The sequence below is a fragment of the Prionailurus viverrinus genome, chromosome B4 (assembly GCF_022837055.1).
Source record: "Prionailurus viverrinus isolate Anna chromosome B4, UM_Priviv_1.0, whole genome shotgun sequence".
In the NCBI taxonomy this organism is placed as follows: domain Eukaryota; kingdom Metazoa; phylum Chordata; class Mammalia; order Carnivora; family Felidae; genus Prionailurus; species Prionailurus viverrinus.
Window position 1 is genome coordinate 127,116,658 of NC_062567.1, and position 22,733 is coordinate 127,139,390.

Sequence of the window (22,733 nt, forward strand, 5' to 3'; positions counted from 1 at the left end):
AGGATTTAAGCCAGGTCTGTCCAGCTCTAAAGCCCCGATTTTTTTCCCCCTAAGTCATGAGAGCCACTGAAATATTAATAGTGCAGCTTCCCAATCTGGGAAAGTGAAAAGCCCTCGCTTAAGGTGTAGTTGAGAACGCAGGGGACAAAGTGTTTCCTTATACCACTAGCACGTGATGACGGGGGACTTTGGAGAACTTTGTCCTGGCTTTGTCACTAAGTCTGGAACCTTGGACAAGGCACTTGGCCTCCTTTTGTTCACTGGCAAAATGAAAGTAATACAACTACCTTCCGCAGCTGGTGGAGGGGCCAGGGGTGTCTAAACACCAGTCTGTGGACAGTGCTGTCAGAATCACCCCAGGGGATCTTGGGGCCCACCTGAGAAGTTCTGATTCTGGAAACCTGGGGCATGATTCTGGAATCCTGTTTTGTGAAAAGCTGAGAGAGTCCAAAGTGCAGTCAGGTCCAGGAGCCACTGATTATGATGACATTATGTTTGCAAAGAGTAGGCATTTAAATAGCGGCTGTAGATCTTCCCACCATAGGCCTCGTTTCCAGTTTTCTGTGAAAGGGACGTCAATATTCCTTATTTGTAGTGAAAAGGGAAAAGAGGGAGGGGAAAGACAGGGAAACAAACCGTCTTGATTCTACTCACAGGAAAAGGGCTGAATAATCTGTATTCTATGCATACTATGGAGAATTAGGAGCTGTTAAGTAGAATGAGTTCAGGGACACCTCAGCTGGAAGAGCATGCAACTCTTGATCTCGGAGTCGTGAGTTCAAGCCCCACGTTGGGTGTGTAGAGATTACTTAAAAAAAAAAAAAAAGTAATAGAATGACATAAATCTATCCTGTCCTCAGAGAGACTTCCAGGAAGTATTAACAAGAAAAGCAAATTTCAGATTTATCTGATTTTGTTATACACTGTAAAAATACTGGTATTTTACACTCCTCAGTAAATAGGTTTACATGCCTGTGGCAAAGGGAAGGAAACATTTGCCGTGGTTCATCGTGGAGGGTGGGAACGGAAGACAAGGGAAGAGAGATGATGCAGCCCTCGCTGCTGCTTGAGAACGCCAAGTTTTACCAAATCTTCCCAGTTTTCCAAGCGACGTTGGGTATCTGGGGTCGTGAACTTTCGCAAATTTTAAGCACCGGCAAATCAGGAAAAGTCGTCTACGATGGAAAAAGAAAAATCACCCTTTGGGTCGAAGAAAACACCCCTGGGACCATCCTGGATCCAGAGGCGACTTATTTCTAACTCATCCCCACCGTCTGGAAGGGTGTGTGCCAGGGAGAGCCCGGCGCGGGGGGCGAGCGGGCTTGCGCGGGACCGACAGCTTCGGAACCCCCACCTCTCCCAGCCCCTGGCTCTGGAGGCGGACATGGTCTCACGAGGCTTGTAAAAGGCCTGAGGAGTGTCCACAGGCAGCCCTCGCACCGCGCCTGCCGCCCCCGGCGCGAAGACCTCCGCTCCGCCATCTTGGCTCGCGCCCCGCGCCGCCGCTTCCTCCCGGACCAGAAGTTTCGCGCCAAATTGTCCGGCAAGCAAAATGGAGCCCGGAAGGAGGCCAGGGACGTGACGTCACTGGCCCCACAGCCAATCCGCTCCAGCGGTCTGCCCGGAAGGTGGGGCTCGCGGGAGCAGAGCGGCCCAATCGCTGGCTGTGGAACCTCAGCGAGCCAATGGGGACGCAGCGGCCGCGGCGTCCGAACGCGGCGTCCAGTTTTTCCCGCGAAACTCGGCGGCGGTGCGTGGAGGTGCTGGTGTACCCGGGTCTGGGGGTTGTGGGGTCGCAGAGGTGAGACCGGGGGCGGGGGGTCTGCAGGTCTCAGCACCCGACGGCGCTGCAGGGTGGGCAGGCGTTCTCGCCGGCGAGCTGGGGTCCCCCCGCCCCGCATTCGGAGCCGAGCCCACCCCCGCCGGCTCCAGCTGCTTGTCCCCGCGCCAGGCGCAGTCATGTCGGGTTTCGACGACCCCGGCATCTTCTACAGCGACAGCTTCGGGGGGGACACCGCGGCCGACGAGGGGCAGGCCCGCAAATCGCAGTTGCAGAGGCGCTTCAAGGAGTTCCTGCGGCAGTACCGAGTGGGCACCGACCGCACCGGCTTCACCTTCAAATACAGGTGCGGGCTGGAGGGGACAGGAGGAAGGAGGGCACACAGACCACCCCCCCCCGTGTGGCGCCGACAGGGGTCGCACGTCATCACTCAGAGCCGGCTAGTGTCGTAGAGCACGAATGGGGGGGACACGGGCCCGGAGAAATGAAGGAGCATGTCCCAGGTCCGAGGATCGGGGTCCCAGCCGTGCTTGATCCGGCCGCACCCTTGTGGCCTTTGGTTTTGTACGTGTTATACCTGAAGGTAACTTTTGAGTGGTCACCTGTTGAGTGGGCTCCTAACAGCCAGCTAGAGCTCCTAGGGTCCTTTGATTTTTTTTTTTTTTTTTTTTAAACCCATGACTTGTTTCTGGTCGTTTGCTTCTTGTTGTTTTTCCGTGTACTGTCTCTGATGTCTCCTAAACTCAAGTTCTCTATGGGTGTAAAAGTTGAAGACGGTAGTTAGGATTTACTTCATTCATGCAGTCATTCTGATTTGCAACTTCCATTGATCAGCACCTGCTGCGGGCCAGACACTGTTCCACTGCACCTGCTCTTTGTCATTGTATAATCCGCGGCATCATGTCAGATCCTTGTAGGTCCAGCCTCTGTCCCTAGCACCTTAAAAGGCAGAGTTGGCTTTGTAGGTTCAGGCTTGGGCAGGACCAATTACTGAGTGACTTCCAAGTAACAGTGTCTCTGTGTCATCAGTAAATGGTGCCTCCCCCTATTCATGTACCAGCTGACATTGACCATCTGTGTGCCAAGCATTGTGCTAGGCATTGAGGTGTGAAGATGGAAAGGCCTGTTGCTTACCCTTTAGAAGCTCTTAGGTCCGTGAAGCTTATAAGTCAGTGGGAGCAAGGCATAGAGGCCAAGAGACGAATTACAAAGTGACAGTTACCTCACAGGAGGACTATATGGGTGCCTGGGTGGCTCAGTTATTTGGGCGTCTGGCTCTGGATTTCAGCTCAGGTTGTGATCTCGAGGTTCATGGGTTCAAGCGCCGCTTCGGGCTCTTCGCTGACGGGGCGGGACCTGCTTGGGATTCTCTCTCTCTTTCTGGCTCTCTGTCTTCTCCGCCGCTCGTGCTCTGTCTCTCTCTCAAAATAAATAAATAAACGTGAAAATAAATTAAAGGGGGAAAAAAAGGAGGAATATAGAAGGAAGTCAGGGAGGGCTTCCAGAGGAGCCCAAATTTAACCCCTGCCTGAGAGAAGAGTTTCAGGTGTGGAAGGCATTCCTGAGAGGAGCAGTTGCATGCATGGGCAGAGAGGTAGGAGTGGCTTTTTATAATAGCAAGGGGTTTTTTGGGCCAGGGTGGTCATTTTGTGTGTGGCTCTGGGACATAAGGTGGGGGGGGGGGTGGGGGATAAGGTCTGAGATGAGGCTGAGGAGAGGGCCCTGTGTGGGTCAGTGGTCCCTAAGTGTGTTTTGGGACAAGAGTCCCATAGGATGCTCTGTAAAAAGTGCGTCTGGTGGTTGATAAGACAGACACAGTCTCTGCTGTCTTTGGGCTCCCAGGTTTGAGCTGTGTGTTAGGTTCGTCTCCAGGAGAAAGTAAAAGGCTCCAGGGAGTCCTGCAGCGAAAGAGCTGAGTCTCCCAGACCGACCTGTGTGTGCACACAACCCTGTGTTGGAGTGTTGAACTGTGCTTCAGCCATCTTGTGGACGATCTCCACGGAACCTGTTTTTTTTTTTTTTGGGGAGGATATGCCTCTGTCGGCAGCAGGGAGCCTCCGCAGGGTTACGTCACAGAACCACCTGGAACTCGATGTGTATTTGGGAAGAGGAGGGGGCGGGCAGTGGTGGTGCTGGTGTGGGCAGATTTGGGGTGCAGGTGCGCCTCGGCCAGTGTTGATCTCCTCTGCACCCTCCCCCTCCCCCACCCTGCCACCTGCCCACCGCAGGGATGAACTCAAGCGCCATTACAACCTGGGGGAGTACTGGATCGAAGTGGAGGTGGAGGACCTGGCCAGCTTTGACGAGGACCTGGCTGACTACTTGTATAAGCAGCCAGCCGAGCACTTGCAGCTGGTGAGTGGGACCCCGTCCCTGAACCTCCCCTCCCCGCTCCAGGGCCGGTCCTGCTCTGGTCACCAACAGCTGTCTCCTTCCTCTTCAGCTGGAGGAGGCTGCCAAGGAGGTGGCTGATGAGGTGACCCGGCCCCGGCCCACTGGCGAGGAGGTGCTCCAGGACATTCAAGTCATGCTCAAGTCCGATGCCAGCCCGTCCAGCATTCGTAGCCTGAAGGTGGGTCCCCTTAGAGGCTGGTCCGAGGGTGGCAGTGGCTGCTGCATGGTGCACAGGGGCTTCAGACAAAGGCAGATCTTAAGTTCCAGCTGTGTGACCCTGGGCAGCTCACTCAACCTCTCTGAGCCAGTTTCCTCCTCTGTAAAATTAACTCATAGGACAAATGTTTACTGAGCTCCTTCTGTGGGCAAGGCATTGAGTTGGTTCTTGGAGAAATCACATTGAGCTAAACAAAAAGCTCTTGTGTGGGGTTTATGTCTACCCGTGGGGTGTGGGGGGAGCCCTGTGTAAAGCAGTGAATATCACCCAGGGTGATTTTAGTTACCTATTTTTTTTAATGTTTATTTTTGGGAGTGAGCAAGCGTGCGTGTGAGGTGGGGAGGGGCGGGCGGGGGGGATTCCAAGCACAGTGCAAAGCCTGACGCAGGGCTTGATCTTGAACTATGAGATCATGACCTGAGCCGAAATCAAGAGTCGGATGCTCAACTGACTGAGCCACCCAGGAGCCTCACCCGTGATGATTTTTGGATGTTCCTAAGTGCAGTGGAAGAAATCGGGGGGGGTGGCCCTGTGGGAAAGACAGAAGGCTTCCCTGGTGGAGAAACATCTGAGTGGAGACTGAGCAGTGGGCAGACAGTTGGGAGAACATTCCAGGGAGGCAGAGGTACAGCCTGGACAAAGCCTGAGTGGTGAGGGGAGCATGGTATGTATGGTCAAGGCCATGTTCAAGGACAGCTGGCGAAGCTAAGAGTGATCGGGAAGCAGGAGGGGCTGGCATCTGAGGGGTTTATTTGTTTTAGTTGACAAATACTGAAGGCTGCTGTGCTCCACGTGTGGGCTAGACCCTCATGTAAACAGACAGGACTCGGTTCTCACAGAGCTTATGGTGGGAGAGATAGATACAGGACTTTGAGATAACTTCAGGAGCCGTGATAGGAGTCATGAAGGAAAGAGAAACGCGAGTAAATATGACAGTGGCCAAGGGAGGTGGATGGCGGTCAGAAGAGGCCTCTCTCAGGAAGTGATGTTGGAGTGAGTCTGAGTGAGTCATAGTCAGCTGCGCAACAGCCCAAGGGAAGAACATTCCAGGCTCAAGGAGAAGCAGGTGCAAAGGCACTGAGGTGGGGACAGTGGTATGCTTCAGGGAACAAGAAGGAATCGGTGTGGTCGGACCCCAGTGAACATGAGGGTTGAGGGAAAGAAGGGGGAAGGGAGGAAGAGGCCAGAGGGCCCAGGCTTTCCAGCCATGGAAACGCGCTTGGATTCTGTATGGAGTGCGGTGGGAAAGCAGGGGGTGTTTAGGTATTCGAGTGGGCTGGTTCCATTGGCAAACGGTCCCTTTGGCTGCCACGTGGAGGACAATTTATAAAATTGGCAGGAGTGAGAGCCAGGGGAGCAGTGAGCAGGAAGTGATGGTCGTGACGTTAGTCGTTCCGTTACAGGGTGGTTGTTAGAATCTAAGGAGGTGATGCACTTGGCTGTACTCGGCATGCTCCGTAGCGGGGCCCAGATGTCACCCTTTTAGCTAATGGCACTTCCTCATCATGCATCATACCCATAAGGCCATGCTCTGGTCTTTGCTTGACAGATCTACTCCACATCCTGCAGCTCTGTTGGGGGTCCTTGTCAAGCCGCCTTTGGCTGGCACGATGGCGGGTCTGTTCCCGAAGCAAGGCTGTGAGTTCTGGAGCTTGTCGGCTTTATCTATTCCCAGCACCAGGGAAGGGCTCCGTGACTATGTTTGGAATTAAACTCAGTATCACGCTTTTCTGTGGAAGCGGCATTGGACCTGTTTTGGGGGGCAGCTGTTTCATGAGGGAGGCAAGCCTCCACTTCCCCCCAGGGACACGCTTCCGACTGTCAGACTCGTTGGAGAACACATTGAATGTCCCACTTCAGGTGATGGGTTTCCTACAGTAGAGGAGGAGCCCTCTCTGGAAGGATCACTGGTCAGGGATGGCTCGGAGGGGCTGAGACTACCCCAGTCCTTCGGGATTCTGGAGTGCCAGGTGCCCGCGTCTTTGTAGATTGTTGTCTGAAAAACATGCTCTGTGGTGGTTCCAACAGTTCCAGTGTCCCCGGCTTGTGGTGGGCACATGTGGCCTTACTTAACACAGATGGGGCCAGCCTCTTCCTTCTCCTCCTCCCATCTCCCAGGCTTTGGTGGAGGGGGTGCCAGCATGAACCTGTAGCCTGCCTGTCCCAGGAAAGCCACTGGGAACTGGAAGAAAAGATCGCGAAAGGAACTTTTAAAAAAAAATCTTTCTAATTTTGGGCTCCTGAGTGGCTCAATCAGTTGAGCGTCCGACTTTGGCTCAGGTCATGATCTTGTGGTTCATGAGTTCGAGCCCCGCGTATGGCTCTGTGTTGACCGCTCAGAGCCTGGAGCCTGCTTCGGATTCTGTGTCTCCCTCTCTCTCTCTGCCCTTCCCCCGCTCGTGCTTTGTGTCTATTACTCTCACTCTCAAAAATAAATGTTAAAGTCCTTTTAGTTTTAATTTTTTAATTTTAAGGAAGCCTCCACCCAACGTGGGGCTTCAACTCAAGGCCCTGAGATCAAGAGTCACATGTTCTACTGACTCAGCTAGCAAGGTTCCCCTGAAAGGAACTTTTCTTGTTTTGTCGTATGGAAAATTACATATGGAAATGGAATAGTGTAATGAAGTTTATATACCTTCACCTAGGTTTAGTGGTTAACATTTTGCCTTTGTTCTTTTTTTTCTCTTTTTTTTTTTTCTTTTTTTGCCAAAGTACTTTGAAATAAATTACAGAAGTGCCACTTTATCTCTCAGTACTTCTGCACGAGAAAAAGATTTTCCCGTGCACTCTCTGGGGTCCCTGTCTCCCTTTAATCAACCGCCCTCCGGATGGCTCTCTTGCAGTCGGACATGATGTCGCATCTGGTAAAGATTCCTGGCATCATCATCTCGGCGTCTGGGGTCCGAGCCAAGGCCACCCGCATCTCCATCCAGTGCCGCAGCTGCCGCAACACGCTCAGCAACATCGCCATGCGCCCCGGCCTGGAGGGCTACGCCCTGCCTAGGAAGTGCAACACGTGAGTGGGCCTTGCGGGGGCCCCAGGGCCTTGTGGGGGGAGGGACATCTGAGTGGAGACGGGAAGGGTAGGGACCAGCCTGCAGCGCCTGCAGGGAGAGGGGCTGGGGCAGAGGCGTGCCCTGTGGGGGTGGTGTGGGCCGATGCGCTGGGGCTCAGGGCTGAGAACCAGGGGCCATGTCCTCCATTGGTGAGTTCTGTGCCCACCGGGACGTCCAGACGACTTGTGCGGGGAACCCAGGGTTCGAAGGGGAAAGCACTCCAGGGGGATGAGTCTGTCTGGAGTCTTCTGAAGCAAACTGGCTTGCTGGGGCAGCCGGGCCAGCGACATAGCATGCTTGTTCATTTACACGTTGCCTATGACCACATTTGCACTGTAGAGACCGCGTGTGTGGCCTCTTGGCCCGTAACACCGAATGTTTACACTCTGGCTCTTACAGAAAATGATCTCCACCCCTGGTCTGAGGGCCCACGCCCTCTCTCAGGCTGCTCATTGGCCTCTGCTGGTCCCCCTCAGCTACCTGACCTAAGTGTCGGCAGTGCCCTGGGCTCAGCCCTGCTCCCTTCTTCTGCACTCATTCCCTGAGTGGTCTCGGGCTTTAAGAATCATCCGCGTGCAGAGGACACTCACATGTGTCTTCCCTGAACTCCAGAGTCAGACCTGGTTGTGGGCGGGATGCCCCCGAGCCGGTGCCCAGGGGACACTGCAGATTTGAACCACACTGACCTGACCTCCATCGCACCCCCCAGATCTGTCCTTCCACAGCTCCCCTCCCCTGCCCCAGATGGGAGCCCCATCTTTTCAGGTGCCCAGGTCCAAGTGCTCGGTCTCAGAATGTTTCCGGGAAGTCCTTTTGGCTCTGCCCTTAAGATTGCATGTAGAGAACCAGACCTTTTCTTAACCTCCTGGGCATGTCTGTTGTCCTCTCACCTAGAGCGGTGACTCCCGGGCCCACCCTCATCTCCCAGTCTGTTCTCCACTCTGCAGCCGCAGGTGACCCAATCGTTTCCATGTCACCCAGAGACCAGCGCTGTCCTGGCCCGCACGGCCCTCCACAGCCCTCTCTGGCCTCTGGTCCTCCCCCAACTCTGGGCCCAGCCTCGCTGCCTCCCTCCTAACACAGGGCCTTTGAACATGCTATTTCCTCTGCCCAGAACATACTTTCCTCTGACCTCCACAGTCCACATTGTCACTTTTTCCATCAGCTTTCTCTTCTGTCCTCTCACAGAGGTCCTCCCCCAGGCCTCCAGCTTACACTGGGTGTGTGCGTGCCCAGTCACTCTGTTACCCACCGACTTCACGGCATGGAGCACTGCCTGTCGTCCTGTTACGGAGTCATTCGCCGGCTGGCTTTTTCTTCCCTGACTAGACCATAAGTTCATACGAGCAGGGACTCACTGCCACGTCCCTGGCCTGTAGAACTGTGTCTGGCACGTAGGGGGTGCTTTGCTCTAACGCCTCGGTAATAGTTGAACTGTGACTTCGTCACGTGGAGGTGAATAGAGGCCTGGACCCTGAGGATGGTCTCCGGGTGCCCAGACCCTCACCGAGAGGTCCTGGGATTTGAGTGGGGGTTTCATAAGGTCACTGGTGATTTGGCTCCTCTACCTGTGGGGACCCCGAGACCCTCGTGGGGCTTGGAAGTGTGACCTGTCTGCAAGGGGGAGGAGCCGGGCCTAGAGCAGACCTCCCTGTTCCTCACCTGGCTCGTGGTATCCCACAGAGCTGCACTCCTTTTAAGGGCCTTGCCCCGCTGTTGCGGAGACCCTCAACTTGCTGTGGACCAGAGCTTGTCACCGACTCCTGGGGTGGGCTCCCTGGGGTTTGGGTTCTCAGGGGAGCTCTGGTGATCCTTTCTCCTCCCCCTGTGCAGGGATCAGGCTGGGCGCCCCAAGTGCCCGCTGGACCCGTACTTCATCATGCCCGACAAGTGTAAGTGTGTGGACTTCCAGACCCTCAAGCTGCAGGAGCTGCCCGACGCGGTGCCTCACGGCGAGATGCCCAGACACATGCAGCTCTACTGCGACAGGTGACACAGGCTGGGGCTGGGGGCAGGGAGGGGCTCCCACCGGGGCGGCGGCCAGGCCGAGTCCCCAGCTCAGGTGCTGGGTGTGGCCGAGTGAGTGTGACGGGCGGAGAGGGTGGCTCGGCATGGAACACCCCTTCGCTGGCACCCTGGTGCCTCCCATGTTTCCGCTCGTCCTGTCCTCCCAGGGTCTGTGAGGGCGTGTAGCCCCTGCCGTGCAGGTGCTGGACCTGGAACCCCAAGAGGCCGACTGGCTCCGTGAGGGCTCTGGTTCTGGGTTTTTCCGGGGGGGTCCCCACAGCCCTCGGAGCCGGGAGAGCCCCTGCCTCGCCTGCATCCCTGGCTCTCTGTTCACCCTCTTCCTTGGGTTTTGCTGAAGGATCGGGAAGGAGGGGAGGGTGCTTGACTAGAGTCTGGTCCCCTCTCGGCCACCTGAGTGGAAGACTTGGCGACGTGATGGGGGTTCGTCACCTGGGCTGGTGCACCTGGGTGTGCGTGCAGGTGTCCTGTGCTGTGTGGTTTCCTGAGGCGTGGATCCACAGGTCTTGTTAGCTTCGTCAGTGGCAGTGGGACGTGTAGAGGTCAGACTCGAGCGAGTTACATGAGTTGGCAAAGCCTCGGTTTGTTCATCAGGAAAACGGGCATAATGACGGTCCTGAATCTCTAGTTAAGCTGCTGGGAGATGGTAATTGGAAGATGCACGTGTTTAGCATAGTTCCTTAATACAAATTGAGTGTTTGTTGTTGATTAGGTTATTCTCTAAGCAGTCAGTAATCCAGACTCAAGCAGTGGTGTGTGGGAAGAAGGGCCTTAGAATCCTCTCAGAACAGTGACAGTGATGGTGACGCTCCTTGGTGGGATGTGACTCTTTCCCGCACGGAAAGCACTTTTGGGTTGTTTCCTCTCTTGATCCCGTGATATCGCTGCCCCCACCCCCCAAGCTCAGAGATGTGCGGTCACTTCTGAGTGGCGGGGTCCGGATGTACACCCCAGCGTCCCCACTGCTCCAGCTCTGGCTGGAGGGGCTCGGAGACTGCCTTCTTCCAGCACCTTCGTTTTGAGACGAGAACGTGGAAGTCCAGAGGCAAAACGAGTTGACGGAATGGAGCTCATGGGGCCATGAAGAGGCAGAAGTGGGGGTGGCCCCTGCAGAGAGGTTGGAGGGCCTGAGGAGGAAGGCTTGGGGAGCCCGCGGCGAGTCTGACAGCAGATGAGACGGGGATGGGGCTTGTGAAGGGGTGGGGAGCCAACACGGAGCCAGCTGGAGCCAGCTCAGGCGGGGAGGCCTCTGGTATAGATGATAATAAGGTGGACCATGAGTGTGACAGGGTGGGTGAGCAGGTCAGAGACCTCCCTGTCCCCACCAGGCTCTCATCTTTGTTTCTCCTTCTTCCCTGTTTCCTCAGGTACCTGTGTGACAAGGTCGTCCCCGGGAACAGGGTCACCATCATGGGCATCTATTCCATCAAGAAGTTTGGCCTGACCTCCAGCAGGGGCCGCGACAGGGTGGGTGTGGGCATCCGGAGCTCCTACATCCGTGTCCTGGGCATCCAGGTGGACACAGATGGCTCTGGTGAGTTGGCTCTGGGGTCCTGGCTGTGCTGCACTCTGGGCCGAGCCCCTGTCATCTCTCCTCTGGATCATTGCCGGGCCTCCTGATTTCCCTGCCCCCACCCTTCCCAGCGGTCCCCAAGGGCATCCGCGATCTAGCCCCATAGCTCCTCAGAACCCGTTCCCCTCACTTACTGGACCCTGAGCACAGGCCGACTCCTGAGGGGCAGAACCGGGGTCTCTGCTCAGGCTTGTGTGCTCAGGGCGCCCTGATCGGGCGGTGGGCTGGCCAGGGTCTCCCTCACGTAGCACTCACATACCCTCCCCCCCCCCCCCCCCCGGCCCACCCAGGCCGCAGCTTTGCCGGGCCCGTGACCCCACAGGAGGAGGAGGAGTTCCGGCGCCTGGCCGCCCTGCCCAATGTCTATGAGGTCATCTCCAAGAGCATCGCCCCGTCCATCTTCGGTGGAACGGACATGAAGAAGGCCATCGCCTGCCTGCTGTTTGGGGGCTCCCGAAAGAGGTGGGGGTCTGGGTCCCCCCAGATCTTGGAGGGGATGAGTAACTTGGTGCCTATGAGGGTAGCTGCTGATGGTCAGGACTTGAATGTTCTTTTCATTTTCCTGGGACCCTCAGCCTTGCCTGCTACTCCCAGGCTCCTTCCCCATCAACCAGGCTTGCTGTCAGCTGGCTTGTGGCTCATCTGTGGTCTCCCGTTTCCTGGGCTGTCCGTGCCCTGGAGGCAAGCTGTCTCCCCCATTGCTACCATGGGCGAGGCTAGGGGACATGGCAGCTGTGAACGAGGGTCTCAGCCCGGAGCCCCTGGCTGCCTGCTGCTCTGAGTCTCGTGATACCCGGTTGGGGGGCCGACTGCCAGCCCTCCCCGTGACCAGCCCAAGTGCCAGCCTCGCCCACCTGCCCGTCCTCCCCCAGGCTCCCTGATGGACTCACCCGCCGAGGAGACATCAACCTGCTGATGCTGGGGGACCCGGGGACGGCCAAGTCCCAGCTGCTGAAGTTTGTGGAGAAGTGCTCTCCCATCGGGGTGAGTGCCTAGGGCTCACTGCTCTGCTTGGCCACCCCAGTAGGGAGGCAGGCTGCAGGCAGGCCTACCGGGTCCCCAGGACCCCTGGGGCAGCTGGCTTCCCGGAATCTCTTTCTCGTTCCTCTCGCCTGTGGTCAGGACGGCACAGAGGGAGGAGGAAGGGAACCAATGGGTGTGGGTCGGTTTGGGGCCGTGGGTGGAGTGCGGCCTGAGAGCACAGGCTCTGGATCTCTGCCTGGCCAGTAGCTGGCTGGTCACGGACCGCAGGCAAGTCACCTATTGTCCCCGAGACTGTTTATCTACCCACTGAGCCGTAATGTTGGTAATAATCACATGAAGATTAAGGGCCGGGCCCTGCTCGCAGTGCATTACGTAGATTGACTCACCTGACCTTCTGCTCGCTGCACGGTGGGTGTTGTGACCCCTTTAAGGAGGAGGAAACGGGTACAGAATAGCTCCGTCTTGCCCGGGGTCCCACAGCTAGTAAGTGTAAGCACAGGGATCTGACCCCAGGTGTGTGGTAGTCGGGGTGCTCTGTGCAGTGATTGGGGTCTGGGGGCTCAGAGAGGGCGGGGATGGCCATCGTGGCCAGTGGGACAGGGCTGTGCCAGCGGGAGCTGTAGTCTGGATAGACCGGAAGTATGCCAGGGGCTCCTTGCTGGAGCAGCCTGACAAGCACGTGTGCACTACAGCCATGAGCCATAGGGGTGGGCTTATGTTTCTTTAAAAAAACAAAAATTTTTTTTAGTGTTAATTTTTGGGAGAGAGACAGAGACAGGCAGAGCACGAGTGGGGGAGGGGCAGGGAGAGAGGGAGACACAGAATCCGAAGCAGGCTCCGGGCTCTGAGTTGTCAGCACAGAGCCCGATGCGGGGCTGGAACTCACGAACCGTGAGATGACCTGAGCCGAAGTCTGCTGCTTAACTGACTGGGCCCAGCCAGGTGCCCCCGGTGGGCTGAAGTTTCTGGTGGCCACGTTAGAGAACTAAAAGGATCAGACGAAACTAATCTTACTATTGTATGTAGCTCAATATATCTGAAGCGGTGTTTTAGTTCGTAGCTTAACATAAAAAATGCAGTGGGATACTTCATATCCTTTCTTTTTTTAAGGGCTAAGTTTGAAATGGGTGCATATGTTATACCGTAAGGCCACCTGGGTTGGGACTTGCCACAGGGGCAGCATGTGGTACTCGAGTCTACAGAGATGACAGGGGACTGGGGAGGGGGAAGCTTCTCCTTGGGGGTCAGGCGTCCCTGTCCCAGCCCTGAGGCCACCTCGAAGTGTGTCCTTCATCTCCGGGTCTCTGTTTGCTCCTCTGTGAGCCAGGCCCCCGAGGGCCGGTTCCCAGGGCTGTGGCGGGGCTCAGGTGAAGAGCGCGTGTGGACGCCCACCGGGCCAGACTGGTGCCGGGGCTGCCTTCCTGGCTCAGGGGAGGAGCTTGGGGTTCTGTCCTGGGCTCTGCGGCCGGCTTTGGTGTGTGAGCTTGAGCCAGCCCCGTCAGTCTGGGCCCCGGCCTCACTGGGGTCAGAGCGCGGAGCTGGAGATGTGCGGGGCCCTGACCCCTCCCCTTCTCCCTGCAGGTGTACACATCGGGGAAAGGCAGCAGCGCGGCAGGCCTGACTGCCTCAGTGATGAGGGACCCCTCGTCCCGGAACTTCATCATGGAGGGTGGGGCCATGGTCCTGGCCGACGGCGGGGTCGTCTGTATCGACGAGTTTGACAAGGTGAGTCTGATGGCGACGTGGCTGGCAGCTGGAAGGTGGAGGTGTGGCCTCCCGTGCTCAGACGGCACAAACCGCCTCTGACTTAGAGCCCGGTGTGGTCAGTCTCCGGGCCTGTTATCGAGGGAAGTAGTTTAACCTCTCTGAGCCTCCGTTTCCTCATCTGGAGAGTGGGTTCGTGGTCACAGGCGCGAGAGGTCTCCATGTTCCTGCCGTCCGCCTGGCATAGAGTTGGGGCTTGACTGGTAGCTGCTGTGGTTTTCCTGCTGCCCTGCTGCTCTCCTGCCCCCTCGCCTGGGCCTCAGACGTTCCTGTCCCACACAGATGCGGGAAGACGACCGGGTGGCGATCCACGAGGCCATGGAGCAGCAGACCATCTCTATAGCCAAGGTGCGCGGCTCCCGTCCAGCCTGGCCCGGCGTGCGTGGGGAGGGTGCTGGCCGGGGGCCACTGTTCACCAGGGCCTGTGCTGGCAGCAGCCGCCGGCCTGGGGTCGTGGGGCGCGTGTGCACGGACGCACGGAGGGGACGTGCCCCCGGGTTCTCGTCTCTGCCATCTGCTTCCCTCCCTCTCCCCTCAGGCTGGGATCACCACCACCCTCAACTCCCGGTGCTCCGTCCTGGCTGCAGCCAACTCGGTGTTCGGGCGCTGGGATGAGACGAAGGGGGAGGACAACATCGACTTTATGCCCACCATTTTGTCCCGCTTTGACATGATCTTCATTGTCAAGGACGAGCACAACGAGGAGAGGGACGTGGTGCGTTTGAAGACGGCCAGGGCCACAGGGCGCACGGGGCCGGGTCCAGCCAGGGCCGCAGTTCTGGGGGAGGGTCACCGGGGCTCGGCCCAGAGTCCTGACCATCAATCCGACTTGCCCGTAAGTGGGCAGCCCAGGAGGGGTGGCTGTGGCTTGCAGAGAACACTGGACTGGGGGTCCAGTCCTGCCTCCTGTGTGTGCTAGGCTGTGCGGTTTGGGTCAATCATTCCCTCCCCGGGCCTCAGCCCCTTGTATACGAAACAAGGAAGTTGACCTCTGCAAATAATAGAAGCCCGGCTCTGGCCAGGACGTCTCTGGAAGAAAGTAGTGGCTTATGTAACGGGCAAGCCTAAAGGTGTGGGGCTCAGCTGCATCCGGGGCCCCGTGGTCAGAGCTCTCTGCTTCTGCCTCTGCTCTCCCTCCCTTGCTGGAGGCTTGTACTCAGGCAGATGCTCTCCTTGTGGCCGATACGGCCCTGGCAGCTCTGTGATTTTGTCTGGTCGGCTCACAGACCCTGAGGAAAGGGGGGCCTCCTCCTTTCCATGAGTTCTGGCCCTACCAGCTCCTCCTTCCTGCCTGCTCAACTTCTGTGTTGGGATCCAGGCTGGGGAGGGCCTGTGGGCTGACCCAGTGTCCCCTCTGCCTCCCCAGATGCTGGCCAAGCACGTCGTCACTCTGCACGTGAGCGCACTGACCCAGACCCAGGCTGTGGAGGGTGAGGTCGACCTGGCCAAGCTCAAGAAGTTCATTGCCTACTGCCGAGCGTGAGTCCTAGGCATGGGCCCTGCAGGAGTGAGGTTGCCTGGCTCTCCTAGGGTGGGAGAGAACCCTGGGCCTGCTTCTTACGAGAGATTACAAGAAGGGATGCCTTCTTACAAGTGAAGCCCTCCTGAGGGTTCTGGCTAGGTTCCTTTCTGAACTCGCACAGGTCACTCGGTGGCTTTTGGCTTACGTTGCCACATCTCTAAAATGAGGTTGTGAAAATCAGAAGGTCTTTGAAGATCAGCTCGACTCTCACACGCAGGGAGGCGGTGCAGTGTGGACATCGTGCACACGGGCTCTGGGGCACATCCGCCCCACCGTGTGACCTTGGGCGAGTCAGTTGCCCTCTGAATCTCCCTTTTCCTGGACTGGTGTTGCCTAGGGTTTTTGTAATGATGGCACGGGTGATCAAGTGCTTGGCAGAGCCCCTGCACCGAGTCAACATTCGGGAAATGGCAGCTGAGACTTTTATTCCTGTTTTCTTCACAGCCGGCCAGTAACTGTAAACCTACATACAATAATTACCCTGTGCCGGGTGTTCTCTGAGTATTTCTCGTGTAAGCGAACTTTAGCCCTGTCCCTAAACCTTTGAGGGACCATAGGAATCCATTTTACTGGGGCTGCGGCTAAGAAGCTGAGGGAAGGAAAGGTTAAGTAGCTTGTCCAAGGTCCTGAGAGGGAGGTAGGGGGGCAAGGATTTGAACCCAGGTACCTGGCTCCAGGGGCTGTGCTGTTAGCCACGGTGTGGAGATGCTGGACATATGCCTCAGTGGCCTCTTGTTGGGGGTAAAACCTGAGGGTGGAGGAGTCTTCAAGAGCCCCTCCGATGGGAGGGGAGCACTGTAGTCGGGTAGGTCCCTCAGTTCCCCCCTACCCACCCTTGGAGTGATGGAGTGGCGCAGTGACTCCCGTCCTGGGTCCTTGTCACAGTTCTGAGCTCCTGTGGCCCTGTCCTCAGAGGCTCGGGCCCCAGCTGTGAGGCTTGCCCCATCCTGACGCCAGGTCCTTGGTGGCCTTGGGGAGTCGACTCCTCCCTCCTGGCTCTGTTTTCTCACCCTCAGGATGAGGGTTGCCTTAGGTGATCTGAGTATTCCCCTGAATCTGTGACTGTCACTTGGCTGGGCAACATGGTGGGTGCCCCAAGAACCCTTCCTGGCCTCGTGTCAGCTGCTCCCCACCATCCTGCAGGAAGTGTGGCCCCCGGCTGTCGGCAGAGGCCGCAGAGAAGCTGAAGAACCGGTATATCATCATGCGGAGTGGAGCCCGGCAGCACGAGAGGGACAGTGACCGCCGCTCCAACATCCCCATCACCGTGCGGTGAGCGGGCGCGGGAGGGCCGGGCCCAGGAGGGCTGCATGGGCCTCCTCGGTTTACAAAGTAGGGTGTGCCTCGCAAGCCAGGGCTGGGGGCCCTTGCTCACCGCACAGCGCAGGCCTGTAGTGAGGGCTGTGGGTCAGGGAGGCTTTTGGGAGTGTAAACCCTCACGGTATGTACTTCTTGGCCTGTTTTAAGGTTGAGAAGACCTGGGACCCTGTTTTCTGAATTTTCTCTGGTTTCCCTCGTTGCAGGGCAGCATGAGGGAAAGGGAAGGGTCCAGTCATGGGAGTTAAAGAGACCTGGGTCCTAGACTCTCGCTGACTGACCGCAGGGAAATGGCTGTCCTTCTCTGGGTCTCAGTTTTCATGGTTAACTCCTCATTTTTGTGAAATTACACAGTAGAAGATAGTGATGAAGAGTTTGGCCCCATCTCGTCTGAATCCTGTCTCTAGCACTGATTAGTTAGAAGTGATTTTGTTTGTATGTAATGGAAAATACAAACAGAGTAAATAAATCGGAGTTTATTTCTCTCTCACGTGTAAAATTGTTAGAGGGTGGGTGGTCCAGGACTGATGCGATGACTCCTCAGAGTCGTTGGCAAGTGGGGCTCTTTCATGCTTACCCTTATCCTCCTAGTCTAAGATGGCTGCTGGAAGTTCAGCCATCACCTCTGCATTCCAGGAGACAGGAGAGGCAGGAAAAGAAGGGCCCATCTTTTAAGGACATTTCCTGAAATTCCCACAAAATGTTTGAACTTCCATCTTCTTGGCCTACGTTAGTCACATAGACACATGTAGATACCAGAGAGGCTGGGAAATGTCAAATTTGAACTGGGTGCCACATGCTGGAGTAAAAATTGGGGTTCCATTTCTTTGATGTGTATTTAATTTTGAGAGAGAGCCGAGACTGAGCACAAGTGGGGGAGGGGCAGAGAGAGAGTGAGACACAGAATCCGACGCAGGCGCCAGGCTCCAAGCTGTCAGCCCAGAGCCCGATGTGGGGCTCAAACTCATGAACCATGAGATCATGACCTGAGCTAAAGTCGGACGCTCAATCGACGGAGCCACCCAGGCGCCCCTGGGGTTCCGTTTCTGAGGGTCGTAGGGACCGCAAGCAGTCTCCCCCGTAGTCTGACACCTTGGGCAGGCACTTCCCTGGTGCTGTGCTGGGATGGGCGGGGGCTGAGCTGAGTCCCCGCCGCGTCCCCTTGCTCCCACGCAGGCAGCTGGAGGCCATCGTGCGCATCGCCGAGGCCCTCAGCAAGATGAAGCTGCAGCCCTTTGCCACGGAGGCGGACGTGGAGGAGGCTCTGCGGCTCTTCCAGGTGTCCACGCTGGACGCTGCCTTGTCCGGCACCTTGTCAGGTGAGCAGGCGCAGGGACCCGAGCTGGGGGGGGGGGGGGGGGGCACAGCCGGGAGGCCCGGAGCATGTGTCGCGTCTGTGCCTTTGCCGAGCGTCTCTGAGCGTCCTCCCGGTGGTGAGCCTCCGTTCCCAGTTCCGCCCCGGCCACTTCCTTCCACGATGACAAGTGGTGGCTTCTCTCCACACCCTTGGACACACTCCTCTTGACCCAGTTAATTAGGAAGAACTGTCACCTTGTCCTCATCTGAGAACAATGGCACTCCTTGTGAGCTCGTAACCGTTCTGAGTGCTTCCAGAACTCTTTCCCGTTTACTTCCAGCTGTCCCCACATCCCCCCCACCCCCCCAAGAAGCCAGGCGGGGCACTTAGAAATAAGACAGGCATTCAGAGGCCTTTTCATGGTGCCAAGGCTGGCTGTTCGTTAGCTGGAATGCAGGTCTCGACCCGGAGGGCAGTGAAGGTCAAACTGCCGTAAGCCCTACAATCTGCTTCAGGCTCAGTCTTTGAACAGATTGTTCTGGATCACTGACTGTGCCAGACTCTCCTGGGAGTAGATTCATTCCTTCACCGAGTAGGGTGTGGTGTTTGTCAGGCGTTGTTCCAGGTGCCAGGGGTGTAGGAGTGAACAGATCTCGAAGTCCTTGCCGTGCGGGCCTCATTTGAGATGGGGAGAGACTCGACAAAGGCAGATAGATGGGGTTCAGGCAGTCAGAAGTGCCCTGGGCTGCGGGGGCGGGGGGGATCCTGGCAGGCCGGATATGTTGGAGGAAGATGGTCTGGAGGGCTTCTCTGAGGAGGTGACGTTATTCAGGAGTGGTGTGAAAAGAGGAAATAAGGGCAGGGGGAGAGGACCCTGTAGGGGGAGGCTCAATGCCACGCCTCCAAGGAGGGAGCAGGCTTGGCATGTTCAAGGGTGAGTGTGGCCGGTGCCTTGGGTGGTGTGAGGGGCCTGATCGCCCCCACCCTCCCCTTGATGAAGACTCAGTCTCTGCCCTGGAGGGGATTCCCGTCAACATGAGAAATTTGCCTATGGGGGCTCTTGGGTTTGCTGATGGCCAGAGGTCAGGTGTGATTTGGGACAGTGAGATTTGAACTGGGCATCGTAGGCTGCGTAGCAGTTTGCCTTGCAGATCCGTTTCATCCTGGAGCCTTGAGGTCCCCCACCCAGTGGCTCCGCTGACCGTGCCCCACCCTCTCCTCAGCTGACACCCCAGGGCATCTGTAGGCCTTGGTCAGCAGGAGGAACGTGCCCTGCAGCAGCCTGGTGCTTGCCCGGGCCCCTTGGGGCACCTGACAGCCGTGGTCTCCGGGCAGCCTGCCCTCCCTCCTTGGGGCACTGGTGGGTTCGGCTCTCTCAGATCTGCTCCTCCAGGAACTTTGTCCCTGCTGCTTGACCAGCCGGGTGGGGTCCAGGTATTACGGGCTCTCTCTCCAAGTCCGCTCACGTCCTTCCTCAGAGCCCTCCCCTGGCCGTTCCCAGAATCAAAGCAAAACCCGTGCCATGGCCTAGGGCCCCCAGGACCTGGCCCCTGGTCGCCGGTCTGGCCACGTCCCTGGCCCCTGGACAGGGTTTCGAATGAAGTCGGGTTTCTACCCCTGTGCCTTTGCACCTGCCAGTCCGTTGCCTGGAGCATTCTTCCACACAGGTGTGCTATGTCCCCTGACTCACGGCTGTGTCCAGCCATCTCCACAGGCCCGTGCTGTCCCCCATGCACCGTTCCCCGGCCACCCTTTCTTGGCTCAGGGGCCCCGTCCCTTCAGGTCTCCCACCACGAGCAGACTGAGGTCTCTGGTGCCCCGTCCCCACCTGCCCGTCTCTCTCTGCCCACAGGGGTGGAGGGCTTTACCAGCCAGGAGGACCAGGAGATGCTGAGCCGCATCGAGAAACAGCTCAAGCGCCGCTTTGCCATCGGCTCCCAGGTGTCGGAGCACAGCATCATCCAGGACTTCACCAAGCAGGTAGGCCCTCCCGTGGCTTGGGCGGGGGGGGGGGGGGGGGGGGGGGGGGGGGCTCCCGCGGCCTGCCTCCCACCCACCTGGCACCTGTGTCCTGTTGCTCAGCTGACAGGCCTGGGTTGGGGATGGGGATGAGGTGGCTCTTCCTCGCCCTGGACCTGTTCCCGTCATTCATCCCCTAGAGACGGCCTCAGTCTGGGGCAGGGCTGGTCTTCTGTCCCATCAGGGGAGAGGACGGGGGGCTGGTGTTCTGGTACAACCACACCCAGGCTCCCCCAGCACCTCCCGTGTATCTCTGCCCTCGCTGCCTGGCTTTTGTGGGGTGGGGAGGGGCAGAGTCAGGAGGGGGAGTCTCCAGTTCATGGAGGACAACGTTCAAGAACCCAGAGAGGAGTGGGGCCTTCTGGGTGCTGTGGAGAACTTGTGGTCTTTTTTTTTTTTTTTTTAATTTTTTTTTACATTTCTTTCTTTTTGAGAGAGACAGAGCACAAACTAGGGAGGGGCAGAGAGAGAGGGAGACACAGAATCGGAAGCAACTCCAGGCTCTGAGCTGTTAGCACAAAGCCTGACACAGGGCTCGAACCCACGAACCGTGAGATCATGACCTGAGCTGAAGTCGGACGCTTAACCGACTGAGCCACCCAGGCGCCCCAACTTGCGGTCTTTAAAACCACAGGAACAATCCACGCCTTTCTGATTTCAGCTCCTCTTAACATACGTCATCTCGTTTGAATCTTAGAGCAGTTTCACGCAGCAGGTGGTACCACGCTCGTTCTATATGTGAGCAGACTGGGGCTTAGGGAGGTTTAGGGGGTCAAGAGCTTGGGTTCTAGAGTCAGGTGGACTCCGTTCAAGGCCCAGCTCTGCCACTTAATTGCTGTGTGACTTTGAGCACCTGACTTAGCCTCTCTGTGCCTCAGCTCCTGGCCCGTAAGATGAGAGTAATCACAGTACCGGCTGCGTGGGGCTGTTGTGGGGTGGAGTGAGTTGAGGTACGAAGACTAGAACGGTGCCTGGCACGTAGTAGAGTTCAGGAGGTGTGAGCCCTTCGCCGGAGCCAAGGAGATGGGTGTGAAGGCCTTTGATAAACCGGAAGTTCTCTGTGAGCTGGGGGGGGACACGTGGGGTCCCCTCTGGAGGCACGCTCCTGCATCCAGCCTTGCGTCCGCAGAAATACCCGGAGCACGCCATCCACAAGGTCCTGCAGCTCATGCTCCGACGGGGCGAGATTCAGCATCGCATGCAGCGCAAGGTCCTCTACCGCCTCAAGTGAGCCCTCGCGGCCTCGGACTTGCCTCCCGCACGGCCCGCACCCCGAATGTCACTGCCCTCCGCCTCCCTGCTGCCATCTTGAACTTCCCATGCGCTCTCCACCTGCCCTGGAGGAAGGAGCGTCCCCCCTGCCTCACCGCCTCCGGGCGCCTGCCTCTGGCGCAGGTCCAGGAGGCGTGCTTTTGGAGTTTGTCGAAATAATAAAGCCACTGTGCGTTTGGATGTCTCTGGGCTTCTGCACTGGGTAGCCCGTCCCCGCCCCCATCTTGCCCTGCAGACCAGCCTTGGAGCCAGACCGAGTGGGACATCTGACCTGCGTCTGCCCCTCAGGCCCTTGGGCAGCGCCCTTCCCTTTTGTGCTCCAGGTTCTTGAACTGCTCGCCAGCCGGCAGCGGTGAGAATCCCACCAGATCCGGGACGTGTGGAGGGCTCCGGGGGGGTGCGCAAGATGGGCTCTGCTGCTCCCCGGAGCCTGTGGGGCGTGGGGGACGTGCTCCTGCCTCAGGCCCACCCAGTCCCCGCGCCTTTCTGTGCCTCAGTGTCCGGACCGTAAAGGGCTGACGCTAGCACGTGCTTTGCAGGGTTGTGTTCAGGATAATGACAGCGAGGTGCTCAGGGAGGACGGGGCAGTGTGGTGAGATGCCAGTGGCTTTTGGGATTCGGGGACATGGGTTCCCACAGGCCTTAGAGCAAAGTGGCTGAGAGTGGAGGTGCCAGCGTTGTGTGCACTGGTTTGTTCCCCGCGGGCTCCCCGTAGCTGTGTGGCCTTGGCTGAGGCGATCGACTTCTCTGGGTCTGAGGATACACCTTTTGCCGTTTCCTTTTTCTGGGGCGGGGTCACCACAAGTAGTTAATTTTTGTGTGTGTGTCATGGGAACTTTAATTTTAGGGAGCATGAGCGGGGGAGGGGCAGAGGGAGAGAGAGAATCTTAAGCAGGCTCCATGCTCCGCGCAGAGCCCGACACGATGCTCGATTCCACGATCCTGGGATCATGACTTGAGCTGAAATCAAGAGTCAGACCCTCAGCGGAGCCACCCAGGCATCCCTGGGATGGGAACTTGTAAGATCTCTCTAGGCGACTTTGAAACATTATAAGACAGTATTAACTAGGGTCCCCATGTTGTGCGTTACCTCCTCATGGCTAACTGACTAGCAAGTACGTACCCCTAGATCCCCTTCACCCATCTGCCCACTCTCCACCGCCCACCTCTGGCAACCGCCCATCTATTCTCTGTGTCTCTTGAGGTGTTTGTTTTGCTTTTTGTGTTTTTTGGTTTTTTTTGTTTTTAAGACTCCATGTATAAGTGAGGTTATACAATATTTTTCTTTGACTTCCTTTTTTATGGCTGGATAGTGTGTGTGTGTGTGTGTGTGTGTGTGTGTGTGTGTGTGTGTGCATACACCTCGTTTTCTTCATCCATTTTTCCGTCAGTGGACGGATTCCATATTCTTGGAATTAGGTCCAAGGTCGTTTTCGTATCTTGGCTGTTGTAAATGTTGCAATGAACCTGCTGGTGCTAGGTCTTTTCAAATTGGTGTTTTCATTTCCTTTGC

General features: G+C 57.3%; 1 protein-coding gene across 3 annotated transcripts; it reads left to right on the top strand.

Moving 5' to 3' along the window:
- The first annotated feature begins 1,678 nt into the window (after positions 1-1,678).
- MCM5 (minichromosome maintenance complex component 5) lies at positions 1,679-21,404 on the top strand. 3 transcript variants are annotated; one of them, XM_047868118.1, is made up of 17 exons: positions 1,679-1,760; positions 1,952-2,126; positions 4,009-4,135; positions 4,224-4,352; positions 7,235-7,407; positions 9,281-9,436; positions 10,840-11,006; positions 11,336-11,507; positions 11,918-12,029; positions 13,611-13,754; positions 14,076-14,141; positions 14,332-14,508; positions 15,160-15,272; positions 16,459-16,587; positions 17,809-17,951; positions 19,782-19,909; positions 21,078-21,404. In XM_047868118.1, the coding sequence occupies exons 2-17, from the start codon at positions 1,960-1,962 to the stop codon at positions 21,177-21,179; spliced, it is 2,205 nt and encodes a 734-aa protein (XP_047724074.1). In that variant the 5' UTR covers positions 1,679-1,760; positions 1,952-1,959; the 3' UTR covers positions 21,180-21,404. The 3 variants fall into 3 exon arrangements, with proteins under 3 accessions (XP_047724074.1, XP_047724073.1, XP_047724075.1); XM_047868117.1 differs by having other exon boundaries at positions 1,695-1,801; XM_047868119.1 differs by having other exon boundaries at positions 1,705-1,750.
- The last annotated feature ends 1,329 nt before the right edge of the window (positions 21,405-22,733 follow it).

Bases quoted from the DNA above. Each gene is read 5' to 3' on its own strand.
- MCM5 (XM_047868118.1), top strand. From the start codon at position 1,960: ATGTCGGGTTTCGACGACCCCGGCATCTTCTACAGCGACAGCTTCGGG. The intron at 11,007-11,335 runs GTGAGTTGGCTC...CGGCCCACCCAG, and splicing joins GGTGGACACAGATGGCTCTG to GCCGCAGCTTTGCCGGGCCC. The intron at 19,910-21,077 runs GTAGGCCCTCCC...TTGCGTCCGCAG, and splicing joins TCCAGGACTTCACCAAGCAG to AAATACCCGGAGCACGCCAT.